This window comes from Ruditapes philippinarum, unplaced genomic scaffold (assembly GCF_026571515.1).
Source record: "Ruditapes philippinarum isolate M1 unplaced genomic scaffold, ASM2657151v2 ctg7830_1_1_1_1, whole genome shotgun sequence".
NCBI classification, from domain to species: domain Eukaryota; kingdom Metazoa; phylum Mollusca; class Bivalvia; order Venerida; family Veneridae; genus Ruditapes; species Ruditapes philippinarum.
In genome coordinates, this window is record NW_026864390.1 from 4511 (window position 1) to 25487 (window position 20977).

Below are 20977 nucleotides of genomic sequence, written 5' to 3' on the forward strand. Positions count from 1 at the left end.
AAACATGTTCGTATTCAGCAGAGTTTACGCCTACTGAAGAATAAGCAATGGAAGAAAATAAATATAATTATACACATTTGCCAAAATTATTGAAAATGAGGCACTTGGATACTGTATAGAATAAAAATACTATTGAAATATGTTTGATTACTGTTCAAAATATTTTGCATAACATTTTTACTTTAACTTTCAGCTGTGCAAAACATCGCATATTTGAAAATGAAACAATATCACGATTACGAGTATACGATTATACGTAAGAAAAAAGAAAAGAAAATTGTAATATAAAAAACCTGCACAACCTTTATCATAATGGTACGACAGGTATCGTGTTCGAATTATATTGTAGAATTTGTTTATTTGCACATTTGAAACATGTAGACGGTTTAAATTTTGATTGGATTACAATAAAACTTTCGCGTTCCGACAAAATAGCGATGAAGGGCGTTTGTGTAGGAGAAGTTATCCCGATTTAAATAAAGGAAAATACATTTTTGAGGTATTTATATCTTGTATTTATGAATTTTTCAATAGAAAACTTTCAAAAGTAAAAATGTACTTATAAATAATCTTGAAATCTTGAATGAAACTTACACAGATAGTTAATGTGTATTGATATTATTGAAAAATAAAAACGAGGTCGAGTCAACATGTTGATACTTGAAAAATTAGAATCCTTATACTAGTATCTTACAAAACATAAAACTTTATTTGTATTTCTCACATCTTGTGCTTATTGTATTTTGAAGAAAAAAAGAAAATATGCATATCAAAATCTAATATATTATTTATCTGATTTTACAATATTCAAAACAAAGGAAAATACTAGTAACATACAACCTTATGAATATTTTTGGCAGCAATTAAATTGCCAATTTTCTACAATTATGATTGTAAATATGTCTAACAATCATTCAATTTAAAAATGCCTACAAAAGTAGAAATATAATCCTATACGAATTTATGTCAAAGAAATTTTCATGATTTTGTACTTTTGGTTTCTACAACCAAACTGTTTACTTTTATATTTATGTAATTTAGATGGACGTTTACTTGATATATTGGATTAAACTTAGTCAACAAATATTATATTAATATTGTTTACATGCGTATGTTAGATACAAGAATCACAGGTGCTAGTGGCATTGATTTGACCTAAAATGTGTTTGACCTTGTTATTTATACAATAAAATATCAATTTATTAAAAAATATACATTTTAATGGTTTTATGCTCCACGAGTCGAACTCAGTCCTATGAGCCTGTATTTAAAGAAATATTCTACATGTAGACGATATTTTTAGAAGGTAATTCCTACCGGAAGTAATCTCCGGCTTCCGTTTCACATACATTGACATAGAGGGAAACAGGGAACCAAGCACGTGTTGCGGTAGGAATTACCTTATACATGTAGAATTTTTCTTAAAATACGGGCACATAGGACTTAGTGCCACTCGTGGAGGATAAAACCATTTAAAAGTATGTAAAATCCAGTTGTTTGCATGTGTGTTCGACCCGTTTTATCTCTTTGTTGATGTATTTCAAGCGTAAATACCAGGTTATAATGTACATGTCATGACGGTCTCATCTTTCGGCCCTGGGTGATTTCTTACTTTCGGGCTTTATAACATTAACTAGCGGTTAATTGGGGATCTGTAAATAGTAAATTGCAATAGAAAAATATATTGTGCATTGATTCCATGCAAAAATCCGACGATATTACCGCCCGGTGAAAAATTTTAACACAGATAACGGGCCTACCCATAATTTTCGTACCTGAATGTTGCATACCTTGTCTATAATAATATAACAGTGAAAAAAAAAATTTCTTTTTAATATATTGATATTTTATTGTATAAATAACAAGGTCAAACACATTTTAGGTCAAATCAATGCCACTAGCACGTGTGACAAGAATTATATAAATATTATTTACAACCATGATAATAAGTACTGCATACTTTTATCTATGTAATTTAGATGGACGTTTATGGAGCAGAATTTGGGTATTTATTCGCTGTTTATCTTTCAATTTCTGTTTATCTAATTTATATTCGTATTCATTAAATACTTATTTATAATCATATAAATTTAAATTGATTTACACAAGTTTAATTGCTACTTTTAATTGCCAGTTAAACATTTGTATTTTGATACTGCAGAATGTAAGGATCAATTGTTTCTACTTCTTGTTTCTGTAACCGTTGAAATATTCTCTTCAAAAAAATCCACGAAATCCAGGGTAGCACTCCACAGTTAATTTCAAGTTCTGTCGTCAATGTCCTACAAGCAATACGTCTAATAATTCAGATACCAAACTACACAACCTGAAAAAAGAAAACACATTTTGTTGAGAACATATATGACATAAGATTGCAAATCTACAAAGAAATCATCCAATCTGCAATAGGCAGGCAGTCAAAAAAGTTCCTATTCATTCCGTTGAAGCCCAAAATCTACAGTGGCCCGAGACCCAAAAACAACACATTTCGTCCATCTGGCAAAAAAGACCTGCAAATATACGGGGTAAAGGAACACCGTCTCTGCTTTAGCAACTCCGTTTACATGCAAAATATCACAAAGAAATTGGTGCTCAACCTTGTAGATTTTTTACTACTGCTAATAGTTTGTACCCCACCCCCCTGTAAAATGACTTGTTTTTACCGTGCATGTTGTTTAAAAGCAATGTTTACAACAAATGGCAGCCTTGACATCTATAATCAACAGCAAGTGATTTCTGGCCATGCTTTCGAATTTGCAAGTGATTATATTAGATGTCACAAAAACAAATTTCATGCTGAAAATGCACTTTAAAGACAACCAGTCATTTAACCTTTTCCCTTATATAGACGTATTTTGACGGCTTTTTGCCCCCCCCCCTCCGTTTTGAGATCTCAAACAGTGCAAAAATGCCATATTTAGGCCCCCAACACTGTTTTTCATTTGAGAAATGTTGTTAAAAAAGTGACCACTTTTCGGCGCGCCCCCTATCAAAATAGTGCATCAGGGGGTTGCCAGAAGGGGGATGTGCCCCCTTCCGTTTTGTGGGGGGGATTGAAGGTGGCGGTAGTCCCCCTCATCGCCAAGAAAATTTTGGACATGTGTCAGGCTAAACACGGCCTCAGGTCGATCTCAGGGTAACTAGTAACCGACGCTGAAAAGCCTTCTACTCTATCTTAATTCATTGAGAAGTTGCAGCACTTTGAAATCAGTTTTGATGGAAAAAAAAACAATGCAAAATAGTGATTTTGAGACGTTCCCGTTGCCATGGTAACAGAAAATTTACGATTGAGCATGCTGTTACAGAGGCCATGGTCAAGTCAACATTTGTGCCAAATTTCATCAGTATTGAAGCATTTTTTATAGTTTCATAGCAGTTTGAACTTGTAACAGGAGGCTTTTCAATGAAAACTGCCAGTTTTCTCATGGGGTAAAAGGTTAAATCCAGAATATTCACTATATCCAAGAAATCCTCCCTGGCCATTCGAAGCTGTGGCTTCTACCTATTAACTTGGATTAAATTGCCGAGTAGCATTGTATCCTCACACCTTGTGCTCACGGAAAATACCGAAGCGATACATGAGTTATTTCCCGTCACTAAGATTTTGCGCTAGAATTTTACAACTAGGACACAGAAAGCAAATATTAATCACGTGGTTTCTAGATTTTATTTGTTCTGCTGTTCTTCTTATTGAAATGAGTCAGTTTTATTTCGCTTATGGTTGTTTTATGTTAATAATATAATAAAGTTAGAATATGGATAAATCTCTATAACAACAATTCTTATAGCCTCTACATACAAATTTATTTTCAGTGTGAATCGAATGAGAATAAGAGTTGCACAAATACATTTGTAAGAAACAAGTTCGAGAAAACACACTTTCTTTTAAATAAGTAGAAATAGCACATGTCAAAAACAAAAAGTAAATTTATTGGTATCTAATATTAAATTCAACGAATTAAGACGAAGTACTGGCATTGGCTTTAGAATATTACAACTTACTAAAACATAGTAAGAAAGAATAAATAAATAAATATTTAAGTAAAGAACTTTGATAAACTCACAGATGAATCAAATTTGTAGGAATATGATTTAAACTTAAGCAAATGAAAACAACAAGTTGTCAAATGAATAAATACCCAAATTCTGCTCCATAGACGTTTACTCGATATATTGGATTTAACTTAGTCAACAACTATTATATTAATATTGATTACGTGCGTAGGTTAGATTCGTTCTATTGTGTTTGCGGGTCTTATCCGAAGTTCGACGGAAATGGCCGAGAAGTGATTTGACCCACTTTCGGCGCTTTTCTGTTCAATGCAGGTCGTGTTAGAATTTTGTTTAATTTTGAAATTTGAATATTTCTCAAATAAATTATCAAAACATGGTCTTTTAAGTTGAGATTTATATTTTCTTAGTTCGCATTACATAATTATATCATAGTGTAATAAAAACATAACTCTATTTATGAATGTAAATGTCTTGCGAGGTTTACAAATTAATATATACGTATGTAAAACATATACATGTATCGCTTATTCTACTTAATTATTCTTATTGTATAAACCTTGTAATGTATGAATAGAGGATACTATAAATACAGTGTCAATTTTCATCGTGTGGTATGAAAATATATATATTTCACGAGTGGCGGTAACCCCACGTGAAATATGGTAATTTTCATATCACAAGATGAAAATAAATCCTGTTGATTATGTACTTTTAAATAAATATTCAGAAAAATTGATGAAATAAAATGCATATTTTCCTTTCCCGTATTTTCACTGTAACAATTTTTACTGCAGTGAAACATATTTTCCGTATTTTCACTGGTGTCTTGTTTTCTACTATGTTTCTAAATTCTACACAAAATTCAAGGGAAAGTCTTTCAAATTGTAATGTCAAAAAAAGAAGAGGAAAATATATATCATAAAAAAAAAATTCCAGTTTTTTCTATAAATACAGGATTTATTTTCATCTTTTGGATAAATTTATCATTAATCACTCGTGGCTACCACCAGTCTTGAACTATTTATTTTCATAACACTCCTGTATTTATTGAAAATAAAATTGAATAACTTCTATATGTATAGAAAAGAACTTGAATTTTCTGTTTATTATATATTTGTTCCCTTTCTTGACCTTACAATTCTTAAGACTACTCTTTTAAGTTTGTGTATTGGTTGAATTAAGAAGAAAGTTGTCGCAAGCTTTCAGTGAAAATATGGAAAATATGTTTCACTCCGTGAAAAATAAATTTAATTTTTACAGTAAAAAAACGTTTATCATTTTTACTTAGGATTATTACAATGAAATACAAATTTATTAAACGTTTTTGATTATGATTACGGACACAATGTTTTGTCACGATTCGTTTTTTCCCTTCTTTTCGGCTAATTACGTAATTACGCATTTCAGTTGTAAATCCATGTATGTGTTATTAGATTTATATTAATTGATCGATTAAAAATGGTATGGAATTGACATACTACTTGACAACTCAGGGCAATGAATAAAGAAACTATAAATCTAAAAAAAGAAATAAAATCGTTGTATTTTGTATAATTTGTTAATTTGTTGTCAAAAGCTGATGCTCACATCTATTTTGGTGCTTACATCCATATTATTTTAAACTGTTATGAATAAATAAATTTCAGAACAAACCAACAATGGAAGTTCCTGGTAAACAAAACGCCAAAACGACATTTTCTGCTTCAACGGGCTCTGATGAGGACTTTTTTTTATTCTGTATCCCGTGTGATAGAGATGGTGCCCGGGTACCAGCAAAATGTTATTGTTCAACCTGCAAAGAACATCTATGTGACACTTGTTACAAGCACCACAAGAAACAAACTCCATCACGTCATCATATTCTAATAGATCAAGACTCTATGCCAACTACACCAAGCGTTCCAATCGTCAAAGGTGAATTCGATAGTTGTGATGATCATGAAGACGAACAACTGAAATTTTACTGCAAAGAGCATGACATCGTTGCTTGCAGTGTTTGTGTAACGCTGAATCACAGGTTATGTAATGTGGAATACATACCGAAACTCTCGAAGCACATTCTAGACAGTAAAGAGCTTAATGAAACAATGTCAGAAATGAAAGCACTGGAGGATAGTTATAAATCACAGATAAAGAGAGTAAAAGATGAGATGAAAGCTATTTCTCAAAACCACAATGGCGTAATAAAGGCGATTCATCATTTCAGAAAAGAAATAAATACACGTCTAGATGAAATGGAAAAATATGTTGTCGAAGAAGCTGACAACATACTTCTTAAACAACAAACAAATCTAAATGATTTATCAACAGGTGTACAAGAAATCACAGATAAACTGACTGAGAAACGAAAACGAATTGATAACCTGATACAGAGAAATTGCCTTGATAAGCTGTTTGTTGAAATGAAAGAAACAAAGAAACGAGTTGAAGAAATGAGGATGAAGCAAAAACAGTATAGTCGAGTAGATGTTTTCCAGACTGTATCATTTGTCAAAAACAGCGATATTGTCGAGATGTTAGAAAGACACAAGCAACTGGGAGAACTTATTACAAAGAAAGCATCCATGGGTGAAAATGTTCCAGTGATGAAACCTACATCAACCCCGTCTGAGGATAAGACGCTAAATCTTGAGGTTGTTGAAGATATAGATTTGAATTCTTCATCGGGAAACACAGAATGTAACATAACCGGGATAGAAGTTATTAAGCCCGACAAGATAATTATGTGTGATTACAGCGACAATAAAAATGTTAAATGCTATGATACAGTTAAAAAAATAATTGTATCAGAGATAAAATTAACTGAGTCACCGTTTGATGTTGCAGCTATAACGGATGATAAGTTTGTCGTGACTGTACCTGGTAAGAGAAGTATTCATTTCATGTCGCTAAGAAATCAACACATAGTTTCTGGTCGTAAGGTGAATATCAACGAGGAATGTTATGGTATTGTTTACAGCCAAGATAAGCTTGTTGTGTCATGTAATTATAGTCCAGGGAAAGTTTTAATTCTTGACCTACAAGGTAAAATATTGCAAAGTTTTAGTGGAGTAAGTAGTCTGTTCTGCATACCCTTTTATATCACCGTGAATTCTGCTGGAACGTCTATATATGTCAGTGACTGTGGTTCTACCGTGAAGGCTGTTAAACAACTAGACTGGGCAGGGAAATGTTTTAAATACCTATCAACCAGCATGGCGAGGAGACTATCTACGAGATATTTGTGAATTTAATGATGGCACATTTCTTGTTTGTTTGGCTCAAGATAGTGACGACAATTTACAAAGAGTATCTGGCAGCTGTAAGCCGTGTAAGATAGCAATAAATGGGAAAATTTGTAAATGGTACCCGGGAGTTGTGGCATACTGTCAGAAATCGAGAAGACTTTATGTGTCTTATTCTGAAACAGGGGTTTTTGGTCAAAAACATCGAATCAAATTTTTTCAGGTTGACTGGTGTTAAGTTACATCATGATGAAAAGTATACATTTAGTTTGAACTTATACATGTTCAATGTTACAGTTTGAAAGACATTATAGAGTTATTGTTCAAAATCATGTTTAGATGATAATGTCTTTTATATTCAAAATGGTGGCTTGAAAATATTCTGTCAATATTTTGTTTCATTGACACCAATAGTTATTTATGTACATATATTTTTGGAAGGATTTCAGTACATTCTAAGTCTTAAATAAAATGTTATAAATAGGTATGGAAATGATGTCTGTCAGTCGATTAGAAATTTTACTTAGACGCCCCTCCCTTTAGTGATTGATTTTAATTTCGGAAGATTTATGTTCAATTCAAAATTTGTATATAATAAAGTTTCCCCACTTCATTTTCTCTCCTTCGTTTTTAATAAATAAATAAATAAGTAAATAAATAAAAACTGGAACAAAAACAATATATAGCATTTAAAGTGACATTATGCCCATCTTAAGGTATACAGAGAGTGAACAGGTAAAAGTCAAAATAAGTTAGTGTTTTTCTCCAAAATTCCTTTCAATTTTATTATTCTTTTCCCATTAACAATTATAGATAACTTGATGTTTAATTTACAAAAAGGGAAGGGCAATCTTTTAATATTAAAGGCAAATTGATATTTTATTCTTTCATTTATAAATCAACTGTTGATCAATCATTATTTCAAATGTCTTTTAAAATAATGACAAAATGACCATAATATCACTATTATAATAATAAAACATTTTTTCGTTTACTTCACAGAAAGGATTTTCAGTAACGTTAATAAATATCTACAATTCCCTGAAGCATTATTTCCACTATTTACTAATTTCATACATTATTATCACTTCAAGATAAAATAACTGAAAATAATATTACTTAATATCATAAAAAAATTGTTATTTAAAAGTTGAATAAAGTCAGATATGTTAGACATACGATGATTATCTAACACGAAATCGCAGTTTGACTATCTTTATGTTGTCGTCTGCTATGTCGTAAATATGGTGCCTATCCAAGACGTGTTTTATTGGGCAACCGTTCGGTTAGCTCAATAGGCAGTGCGTTAGACTTTGAACTGGGCGACCCGGTGTCGATGCCCGAACGGTGCAGGCCACTTTCGCTTTAATTGATCATGAAATTCATTCTAAAGTCATGTGCACCTGTTCCTCTGCTAATGAACGGAATATACCAGTGACTCACAAAAGTGAAGGCAACTAGTACTGGTTAACTGCTTGAAAACCTGCTTAGGAACGATGCAAATGCTGAACTGTGCCCTAGGGATCTGCCGTGATTTACCACCACCACCACCGCTTCAGCAACGTGTAGCATACTAACCTATTTCCGTGTCATATCAATAAAGAAACAGTGACGTCTTTACATACTTTGTAATATTATTTGTAAATCGGTGGTTATATAAGCTTAGGTGAATTGATCCATAACGCAGGAAGGATTTGTGCAAAACTTACTCAGAATCGTGCAATTCTGTGGTCGAAACCGATATCATGGAAAGTAAAAGAACACATATTTTCATTGGGGAATGAAATAGCGCACACGACTGCTGACATATTATTTTTTAAACGGCACCAAAAATATTGCCATGAAAATGTATATTTTTCATGATCATTTGTGAGAATGACGATCTGACTACTCGTCTCATATTACACAAGAATCAGTAGAGACCATATTTACGAGGTTACGCCGATTTCGGCAAGTGTCTAAAGAATATATATTATGTTGACATATAAAGTTTTAAATACGTTTTTGTACTTATTGATTTAATGAAAAACAAAAGTCGCCATCAAAACGGTAGTCAGGTCATTATTCGCACGAATGATATAAAAAAAGTAAACATATTCATAAAAAAATGATGCTGGTTAAAGTATATGCATATGCATATAAGTATAGTATATGTCCTAGCAGCCGTTTGCGCTGATTTATTTCTTTTAACTTTAATTAGTTTCTACTGTATTATATCTGGCAAGCCGGGTCAGCCCGAACAATCGGACAAGACAAAAAAGCTGTTCCGGCTATTCCAGCTGTCATGCTAATTTCACGAACAAAAATCAGGTGTATTTCTCTAAAGAGCAAGGTCGAGTGGTTATCGTCTTTGACTTTAAAACATCTTACCCTTAATACCATGGTTTAGAGTCCCTCCAGGGACTTTGAATTCTTCCATGTGAGGAAGCTAGCCCGGTAACCTGTAACATTGGTTATTCATCATTAATAATAATGTTTACAGTCACACATCAGGCAATCAAGGCATTAATAAAATCAAGCCTGTCAGCTTGTAAATTATCAAAAGAAATCATCGTTTTTCGAAGAAACTGGAGAGCTATTCTACTCATCCAGGCATCAGCGTTGTACTTTTGTTAAATTTTTGAGTCACTGAATAGGTCACTGCCAAAGGTCCATAACACTCATTGATTTTGTCAGAGTTCTGGCCATTTTTGAACTTAGAAAAATTCTTCACTTTCCATGCAGGCTCTTGCATTATTAATAAGGGTCAGTGGCCAATATATTCACGTGTCAATTTTAATGTTTGATCATGTAGAACAAACTGAAGTAAGTTGAGAATAGTCGATCAAAACGTCCCTACCAACAACAGTCTAATAACAGCCCTTGTTCCTATGTAAAGTCTACCTGTGAAACACACCAAGAATGTAGAAAGCTCTGAAAAAGCCTTTGGATTCAAGTCATCGCTATCTGTATGCATGTTTTTAAAGTCCTTACTGTTTTTATATGCACACAGAATAATTCACACAGGGATTCCTTTTATTAACTGTAACTGATTTTACACCTTGATTTTATCAGGTTGGAATGGATAACTCTTGACGCCTAGTGAACAGTCACTTTTTAAACAGCTCTGCATGACATTTGTTGTTAGTAACCAAATGATTGCCAGTCATAACTAAAAAATAATAAGAAGAAATAGTTAAAAAACGTTGATACACACTGTTTTACATTTATTTTACACAATTAGGGATCATCAAATGTAGCAATTTAAGGTACTGAAATATATAGTCAGGAAATTAATTTAAATTAAAAAATAAAACTATTTCAGAGGTTTAAATATCGTGCTGGGTTGGCACTTCTACATAAGTATTTCACTTTTTAAAAATGATAACGAAAACAAACATACAAAACACGCACGCGCGCACGCACGCACGCACGCACACACACACACACACACACATAAATTTGTAATTTATATTCCCAAATATACATTTGAAATTTTATCCAAGTCTAATTGCACTTGACTACGATAGATCTATATGGGTTTAAATATTGTCAAACCCGATAGCACGAAGGACAAAATGGCGGCGAAAGGCATTTGTTTATTGTTAATTTGATAAAGGAAACGAACGTTAATTGATTAAGGTATTTATCTATTACAATTTGAAATTGCTTATCATAAACTGATTTTTAACAATGATATGATATCTTTATGATATTATGTACAATTTATCATTTTTAAAAATGAAATAAACTAACGAAAATTATAGATCGCTGCGTAAACATGTTGCTTTTTGAAAAAACAACAACAAAAAAAAACAAAAAAACAAGAATCTTGATTACAGTAAGGGACCGACTTCTTATATATTTCAATAGAATTGAAATAGTCCAAATCAATTAAATGTAGATCTATTACAAATAAATTTGACAATATAAAAGCATTGCACATGTATTGGTAGAATATCATCCCAATCTTGTTTAGGAATATTATAACATATTTTATCCCTTTAATTAAAGATAACGCTGATTTGTCTAACGTACAACCCATTTAATCATGATAAATCTTGTATCATGTTTAGGTCTATTAAAAAAAGATATTAAGTTTGAGCAAACTGTTGTAGACAGCGATTGAGTTCAAATGTGCGATAGTATAATTTCAAAGCATTCGAACGATAAATTATATATAATTGCACTAAAACTAAAATGAAACAGTATCTTTTCCCATTTCACTCTTTTTAGCTGATGACTATCAATGGCTGCATAGCCAAGTCAGTAACTAATATCCCCCTCCCCAAGACGCCTTTACAATAACAAATACAATTTATAGGAATAAATCATTTAAATAACATATATCATTTACCAATCACAAATAAATAAAAAAAATAACGTAGCTGTCATCCGTAAAACAAACAACATATTACAACAGTGTGATCAAATGATGGACAATAGCAAATCTTTATTCTCAACTAAATTTAGAATGCATTTATATTTTTCTCGAGGTTTTTTGCTTGAATGGGCTGTTCCTTTCATTGTCTATTTCCACCAATATTGACTTATAGAGGGTGTCAAAAATTCTTATAAAAAACATAATATTTATTGCCTAACTGAACCCATTACTCACTAATATCACAGCGTAATAGCGTACAGGTTGACTGCTCGCTTCATGACTGTACATACGCTTGTTATATTAATATTTAAATATTGGTTTTAGAGAAAGTCGGATGCTTGTTACCTAAAGGAAGTAATGATAAATATGAAATAATTTGTCATAAAAGTAGACAACGTAGTATTTTGACTTCCATACAAAATAATAATTTCAATTAAACTGTACTTATTGCAAAAAAGCAACTGGTGAAAAAGATGGAACAAGTCATTGACAAATGAGTAAATTTTTGGATACTGTAAAAGTATACCAACATTTAAAAACAAACTAAAGCTTTTCAAAGGCATAATGGGCCTTTAAGTTTTAAACATGTTCGCATTCAGCAGAGTTAAAGCCTATGAATAATAAGCAATGGAAGAAAATAGATAAATACAGATTTGCCAAAATTATTGAAAATATGGCACTTGAATATCGAATAAAAATACTATTAAAATATGTTTGATTACTGTTAAAGATATTTTGCTTAACATTTTTACTTTTAAATTTCATCTGTGCAAAACATCGTATATTTGAAAATGAAACAATATCACGACTACGAGTATACGATTATACATAAGAAAAAAGAAAAGAAATTGTAATATAAAAAGCCTGCACAACCTATATCATAATGGTACGACCGATATCGTGTTCGAATTATATTGAAAAATTTATTTATATTCGTTTGAAACATGTAGACGGTTTAAATTTTGATTGGATTTCAATAAAACTTCCGCGTTTCGACAAAATGGCGATGAAGGGCATTTGTGTAGGAGAAGTTATCCCGATTTAAATAAAACAGGTATTTATATCTTGTATTTATGATTTTTTCATTAGAAAGTTTTCAAAAGTAATAATGTACTTACAAATAATTTTGCATGAAACTTACACAGATAGCTAATGTATATTATTATTATTGAAATATAAAAACGAGGTCGAGTCAACATGTCGATACTTGCAAAATTAGAATCCTTATATCCAACAAAACATAAAACTTTATTTGTACATCGCATATCTTGTGCTTATTGTATTTTAAAGGAAAACAAGAAAATATGCATATCTAAATCTAATATATTATTTATCTGATTTTAAGATATACAAAACAAAGGAAAATACTAATAACATGAATTATGAATTTTCCTTATGAATATTTTTGGCAGCATTTTTCTACAATTATGATTGAAAATATGTTTGAAAATCATTCAATTTAAAGATGTCTTCAAAAGTAGAAATATAATCCTATACGATTATGGCCAAGTGGCGGCATGGCCAAGTGGTTAACGCGTCGGACTAGTAATCTAATGATCGCTAGCCGTATGGGTTCAAACCCCGTCAGGGGCAAGTCGTTGTTTCCTTGAGCAAGAAACTTTACACTCATTGCTCAGTACTGGTTGGTTCCAGGAACGGATTCGAAAGTGTGTCTATAAGCTTATAGCTTCCTACACAATCGAACTAAAATAAATTCTGTATAAACCAATCCTATACGAATTAATGTCACAGAAATTTTCATGATTTTGTACTTTCGGTTTCTACAACCACGATAATAAGTATAAAATAATGAACTGTTTACATGTACTTTTATTCGGCTGCCAAAGCATTCGAGTCTTTTATTACTTTGATTTACTGCGGAATGACACGATTAATTTGCGAGATTTGAAATTATTGCAAAGTAAATAAAAACATTCACATGCATATGCTAAACATTTTGGCTAAAAAATTACTTATTTCCATTTTGTCCATTCGACGAATATTTTTTCTTATATCGTGTGGGATGAAAATAAACATTTCACGAGTGGCGGCGGTATAGAAAAGAACTTGAATTTTCTGTTTATCATATGTTTTTTCTTCTTTTTGAACACCACAATTCATAAGACTTCTCCTTCGATATTGTTTATTGGCCGAATTAAGAAGAAAGTAGTCCGGCATGTTACCAAAGAAAATACGGAAAATATTTTCACTGCAGTGAAAATAAATTTTTAAAAGTGAAAAATGGAAATGAAAACACGCAATTTAGTTCATCAATATTTTTCAATACTTCATTAATAATTATACAATAATATAGTATATTTGTATCTTTTTTCAATATGAATTCAATATAAATTGTGTACCTTTTGTTTCGCGTTGAAACATTTTTAATAGAGAAGTAAACAATGAAATACAAATTTGACGACCGTTTTGATTATAATTGTTGATACAATGTATTGTCACGTTTCTTTGTTCCTTTTTCCGGTTAATTACGCATTTCATAGGACCGGTATAATTCATTGAAACAGGTTTAATGAATGACACAATTCATGCATTATAATTTAAAAAAGAATCCGCGTTTATTGTCATTTCTTGGCTTTAAAATACGAAATTCAAATCAATTGTAAATCCATGTATGTGTTTATTATTAGATTTATATTAATTGATTGGATTAAAAATGGTATTGGATTGAGTTCACAAGTCAGGACAATAAAATTTGAGCCGTGTCATGACAAAACCAACATAATGGGTTTGCGACCAGCATGGATGCAGACCAGCCTGCGCATCCGCGCAGTCTGATCAGGATCCATGCTGTTCGCTTACAAACTCCATAACAAGTAGAGAAACTGATAGCAAACATCATGAATCCTGATCAGACTGCGCGGATGCGCAGGCTGGTCTGGATCCATGCCGGTCGCAAACCTTCTATATTGGTTTTGTCATGACACGGCTCAAATAAAGAAACTACTTATCTAGAAATACGAAATAAGACCGTTTTATATTGTATAGTTAGTTTATTCGTTGTCGAAAGATTGAACTTACATCTTTACTATTTGAACTGTCATTAATAAATGAATTTCAGAACGAACCAACAATGGAAGTTCCTGGTAAACAACAACCAAAAAAGACATTGTCTGTTTCACAGGGCTCTGCTGAGGACTTTCTTTTGTTCTGTATCCCGTGTGATAGAGATGGTGTCCGGGTACCAGCAAAAGGTTATTGTTCAACCTGCAAAGAACATCTTTGCGACACTTGTTACAAGCACCACAAGAAACAAACTCCATCACGTCATCATATTCTACTAGATCAAGACTCTATGCCAACTACACCAAGCGTTCCAATCGTCAAAGACGAATTTGATAGTTGTGATGATCATGAAGACGAAAAACTGAAATTCTACTGCAAAGATCATGACATCGTTGTTTGCAGTGTTTGTGTAACGCTGAATCACAGGTTATGTAATGTGGAATACATACCGAAACTCTCGAAGCATATTCTAGACAGTGAAGAACTTAATGAAATAATGGCAGAAATGAAAGCACTGGAGGATAATTATAAATCACAGATAAAGAGAGTAAAAGATGAGATGAAAGCTATTTCTAAAAACCATGATGACGTAATAAAGGCGATTCATCAATTCAGAAAAGAAATAAATACACGTCTAGACAAAATGGAGAAACATGTTTTCAAAGAAGCTGACAACATACTTCTTAAACAACAAACGAAACTTAATGATTTATCAACAGGTGTACATGAAATCACAGATAAACTGACTGAAAAACGAAACCAGCTTGATAACCTGATACAAAGAAAATGCCTTGATAAGCTGTTTGTTGAAATGAAAGAAACAAAGAAACGAGTTGAAGAAATGAGGATGAAGCAAAAACAATATAGTCGAGTAGATGTTTTCCAGACTGTATCATTTGTCAAAAACAGTGATATTGTCGATATGTTAGATAGACATAAACAACTCGGAGAACTTATTACAATGAAAACATCCATGGTTGAAAATGTTCCAGTGATGAAACCTACATCAACACCGTCTGAGGATAAGACGCTAAATCTTGAGGTTGTTGAAGATATAGATATGAATTCTTCATCGAAAAGCACTAAATGTGACATAACCGGGATAGAAGTTATCAAGCCCGACAAGATAGTTATTTGTGATAACAGCAAGAATGTAAAATGTTATGATACAGTTCAGAAGAAAGTTGTTTCAGAGATTACGCTTACAGATCGACCGTTTGATGTTACAGCTATAACGGATGATAAGTTTGTCGTTACTGTACCTGTTGACAGAAGTATTTATTTCATGTCGTTAAGAAATCAACGTTTAGTGTCTGATCGTAAAATGAATATCAACAAGGAATGTTATGGTATTGCTTACAGCCAAGATAAGCTTGTTGTGACATGTAACTGTAATCCAGGGAAAGTTTTAGTTCTTGACTTACAAGGTAAAATATTGCAAAATTTTGGTGGAGATTATAGTTTGTTCTCCTTGCCCATGTATGCCAGCGTTAATACAGCCGGAACGTCTATATATGTTAGTGACACTGGTTCTACTGTAATGGCTGTCAAACAACTAGACTGGCAGGGGAACGTTTTAAATACATATAAACCAGCACAGGGAGGAACAAACCTACAAGGTATTTGTGAATTAAATGATGGTACATTTCTTGTCTGTTTGGATCAAGATAGTGATGACAATTTGCGGAGAGTATCAGACAGCTGTAAACCGTGTAAGATAATGATAAATGGGAAGCTTGGCAGTTGGTTCCCGGAAGCTGTGGCATACTGTAAGAAATCTAGAAGACTTTATGTGTCTTGTTCTGAAACAGGGCTTTATGTCACAAAGTATCTAATAAAAATCTTTAAGGTTGACTGGTGTTAAGTTACATCATTATGAAAAGTATACATTCAGTTTGAACTTAGTCATGTTTCGATGTAACAGTTGAAACGATATTATAGAGTTATTGTTCAAAATAATGTTTATATGATTATGTCTTTTGAAATCAAAATGGTTGGGTCGAAAATATTCTGTCATTTTTTTGTTAATTATGTACATTTATTTTAGGAATGATTTCAATACATACTAAGTCTTTAATAAAATGTTAAAGACGGTCTGTCAATAATGTTGTTCAGTCGAATAGAAATTTATTCTTGATGAAATCCTGACCCAATTCTCTTTAGTGATTGATTTAAATTCCAGAAGAGTGATGTTTAATGTATAAGTTGAATATAATAAAATGTTTCCCATTTCATTTTCTTTCCTTCGTTTTTACTTTACTGTATATATACCTTTATGTTGTTATACGTTAACGTAAATGTAAATTATTCAAAACATTTTTCGTCAGTAATAAAAAGTCATCTTAATATCCAAAGTTATATAGTGACTAAACCAGTGAAAGTCAATATAAGTTAAAGTTTTGCCATATCTCCTTTCAATTTTTTTTATTTTCTTTTCATGAACGATACGTGAGCCTTCACAAAGAGCTGGATAGTAATCAGTTTGTTGATTAAGCAGAATTTATTAATTACCATTTTTCTTCATTTTCATTCTGTTGATCATCATTTGTTAAAAAGTCAATCTTTTCATATATACATATATATATATAATATATATATATATATATATATATATATATATATATATATATATATATACATATATATATATATATATTATATATATATAATATATATATATATATATATAGTTATATATATATATATATATATATACCAATTCACCTTTTCACTATATCAACTCGCACGTACACACCTTTTGTATAAAGATATAAAAAATTAATCAATGGTAAAACAAATTTATAATTTAATTAATATGTGCAGCTGTTACATATGTGATTAAGCTTCAATTTTAAAGAGAAAAAAAAACAAAGTGAAAACAAAAGAACAAAACATGAAAAATATGAAAAGAAAACCGATCAATTTAGTGTCTTCGTTATCTTTTTATTTTCTTTTACTTTAATACGTTCGTAACGTTAACCTGACAGCCGTAACAGCCGGAACACTTTTTGCCTAGTCCGGTTGTTCTGGTTGTTCAGGCTGGCTGGAATTCCGGCTAAAAAGGCTAGCCCGAGATAATACATAAATTACTGTTCAAAAAGACCATTGGACTTTATTATTTAATTTTATATTAGTTAAACACTCCATCCCCGATCAGGTTTTAATGATTATCCCTGGTTAATCCGATCACCCGGGAACAGCTCAGCAAACAATCAGACAAGCCAGAAAAACTGAAGAGTCACAAAGGTACAGTTTGATAATGTAAACAGATATACCAAAATTTAACCGTATCGTTCGAGCAAAATTTTAAAAAAAGGGTTAACATTTTTACTGTTGAAGAGTCCAAGTTATAGTTGATTAATGTGAATTCAGTATGGTGGCTGATTTCGCGACATTGCGCGATTGCGACAATGCAAACTAATCTTTATAGGCGCATTTTCGCTTGTCGCTAGCGGACAAAACGAAATAACGCCAGTCTTGTCGTTTACTGTCTCTAGCACAGAGCACGCCAAATGCGATGTCGTGCGGGCGCCTCCACGCGGTTGTCGCGATGTCGCCTGCTCGTTGCGGCTTATAAGCCAATCCTTCGCATTCTTTGAACGCCGAGCGACAATGTGACATCCCGACAGACACACCGCACCGACCAACGCACCGTTTTGGCGTACATCGTTTAGCGACAGGGCCAATCTCCTACGCCAGTGTTCTCCCCTTATCAGTACAGAGATCTCTGCCATCACCAAACATTTTTATCAACTATTTTTGATATTTCATATTTTTTAGCTTTTAATTTATTTTTCATTTTTGCATACTTTTGATTTTTTTTTTTGATAAAATATAACGAATGTAGGTAGAATAGTTAAAGTAAAAACAGAAGAGAAAAAGTGACGTTAGATTTTAGTGTAATGGTCGATAATTACATTTGAATTTCGACATTACGTCATGTGACTTCACATCTTTTATGTGACGTCTGTTAGGGGCCAGTGATTACAATTCTGCCAAAGGGAGGTAATCACTGTGAGTGAGTTTGCGACAGGACCACGGGTGCATATACATATCGCGTACCCTTCTTTGCGAAATCTGCTTCAAAACGGTACCCTCTCTGAACATGCACAGCCCATTCTCTGCTAAAAACAAACCAAGGCGATGGGATACCAATCCAGTAACTTTCATTGTCATAAGCGAAAGGAGGTATGTCACGTTAGAAAAAATGTATACCACGGAACACTAGGATGTTTATTTATTGTGCTGATTTGTTCATGTGCCCGATTTTCATGTACTGCAACTTCACAATTAAGGCTACCCAAAAGATCGACCGTGTCTTGCTTCGCCCATAACCTCGACATATTTTTCGGACTGAAATGAACATGTGGCTTGATTATATATGCATCATACATATTTAATATGTTCATATACATATTATCTTCGGACAAATAGCAGTATATTGTCAAAAATAAATGTAAAATTCATAAAAACACCATACTTTCGGCTACTCAGCGGCACGGGCTACCTCTCTTCATTTGAATTTTTATCTCACAGGTACCCTCTCATTTTTTAACACATAAGTACCATCAAAGCAGGACATATGCTTTTATTTGCGTTAATCGTTAAGTATGTAATATTTACATAAAAGTAGAAAGCATTAAATACACACTTAACGATTAACGCAAATAAAGCATATGTCGTGCTTTGAGGGTACCTATAATCAAGCCACAGGTTCATTTCAGTCCGAAAAATATGTCGATGTTATGGGCGAAGCAAGACACGTCAATTTTTTGTAGCTTATTGTGAAGTTGCAGTACATGAAAATCGGGCACATGACAAATCAGCACATAAATAAAACATGGATATGCACCGTGAGGACGACAAGACGAAAGTCAGACAACGCGCCGTTTGGCGCTTTGTCATGTGTCGCTAGCGCCAACACGACGCACAAAAGCGTTCCAAATCAGCCACCATAGATCAGATTTATTATCTGATTTCAATATTAGTTGTATGAAGGCAAAAGCTTGATCATATAATGTTTAATATTTTAGCAAAAGAGATAAGCAATATATTTTATTACTTCTAGTTACATGTAGCAACAAAATAATATACAATGTACAGATTATCAAGTGACATGGCAACTGGAAATCTGAAGAAGTACTATCACTATTTATATTATTTAGACATCTTATTATTAAAAGGATTGTTTGTTTTATATATATGTTGGTGATTGTTTATCAACATTTGTCAATATTGAAACGCATTATAGAGGCGTGGGAGGATCTATGATGTTTAAACATATAATAGAGATTATATGTGAGTATAAACTTTAGTTCCCAAAGATATGCGATCCCTTTTTGGAGACCACATTCTTTGAATTTGTACAAGAAATGTTCTAATATGTCTCATGGAGGAATGGATTACAATTTATCTTAAAAATCATCACAAATTTGACATCTAGCGTTGTATGTTGATAAGTAAAACACAACTTTAAGAAAACTGTCAACCAATTAGAGATTGTTCTCTATTTAAAGTCATATCTAGTAACATTAGGTTACACGTACATGAATGCACGATAAGGTTGACCGTATTATCTCCCTTACATATTTATTATATATGCATAATAATTTCCACTGTTATTATATAAACCAAGAACCGGACTGATCAGTACTAATGTAGCGAATATGGAAAAGTTACTTCCCCTTAATGAGTAAACACCACTTGTATACAATCAAAACAAATTGTTCCAGACGTGAATTCTTGTAAATTGTACCTGTAAGATGATATCAAATATGTTTGATGATGTTGCTTGATTTAATTACATTTTGCTTTTCAATCTGGAGTTCTTAGAAGTTGTCGGTTATGTTATTAATGTATAAAAAGGTAAGATTATCTTTATTTTGGCGATGGTTCGGGAGTCATGTAATTATGTACAAAAGTAACGTATATTAAAAAGGTAAGCAGTATTTGATTCAATGATAGTAATATATTCAAGCGTTTACAAGATATGGAAGACGACAGAGGGCGCAAGCAGTCCCGAGCCAATATATAAGGCAGGTGAATGTGAGAAATTGGGAGTTGGTGTTTTGGCAGCGTGTTGAACAGTCGACAATCCTAAATGCTATACCTACTTTTTATATTCTTAGTTGCACAGTGCATAGCGCTGTGATAAGGCTGAGAAATATTTAGCAGAAAGAAAGCAAGGATTAAAGATTAATAAAGGAAGATTAAGAATAGTTTTATATGTAGAGAAATAGAGAACGAGATAGAGGGAACGTATATATACAAATAGTTATTACAGGATAATAATTTAATAAATTGTTTAGGTATAGAAATCATTATTTGTTTTTCAATTAAAAGACAAGGTAGT

The 20977-nt window shown here is 32.3% G+C and overlaps 1 protein-coding gene across 2 annotated transcripts; it reads left to right on the forward strand.

Annotated features, from left to right (window-relative positions):
- The first annotated feature begins 367 nt into the window (after positions 1-367).
- LOC132725439 (uncharacterized) lies at positions 368-16633 on the forward strand. 2 transcript variants are annotated; one of them, XM_060710577.1, is made up of 2 exons: positions 368-499; positions 5661-7902. In XM_060710577.1, the coding sequence occupies exon 2, from the start codon at positions 5673-5675 to the stop codon at positions 7239-7241; it is 1569 nt and encodes a 522-aa protein (XP_060566560.1). In that variant the 5' UTR covers positions 368-499; positions 5661-5672; the 3' UTR covers positions 7242-7902. The 2 variants fall into 2 exon arrangements, with proteins under 2 accessions (XP_060566560.1, XP_060566559.1); XM_060710576.1 differs by lacking the exon at positions 5661-7902 and adding an exon at positions 14681-16633 and having other exon boundaries at positions 375-499.
- Positions 16634-20977: the final 4344 nt, after the last annotated feature.

Excerpts from the sequence above, each read along its gene's own strand:
- LOC132725439 (XM_060710576.1), top strand. The coding sequence starts at position 14,693 with ATGGAAGTTCCTGGTAAACAACAACCAAAAAAGACATTGTCTGTTTCA.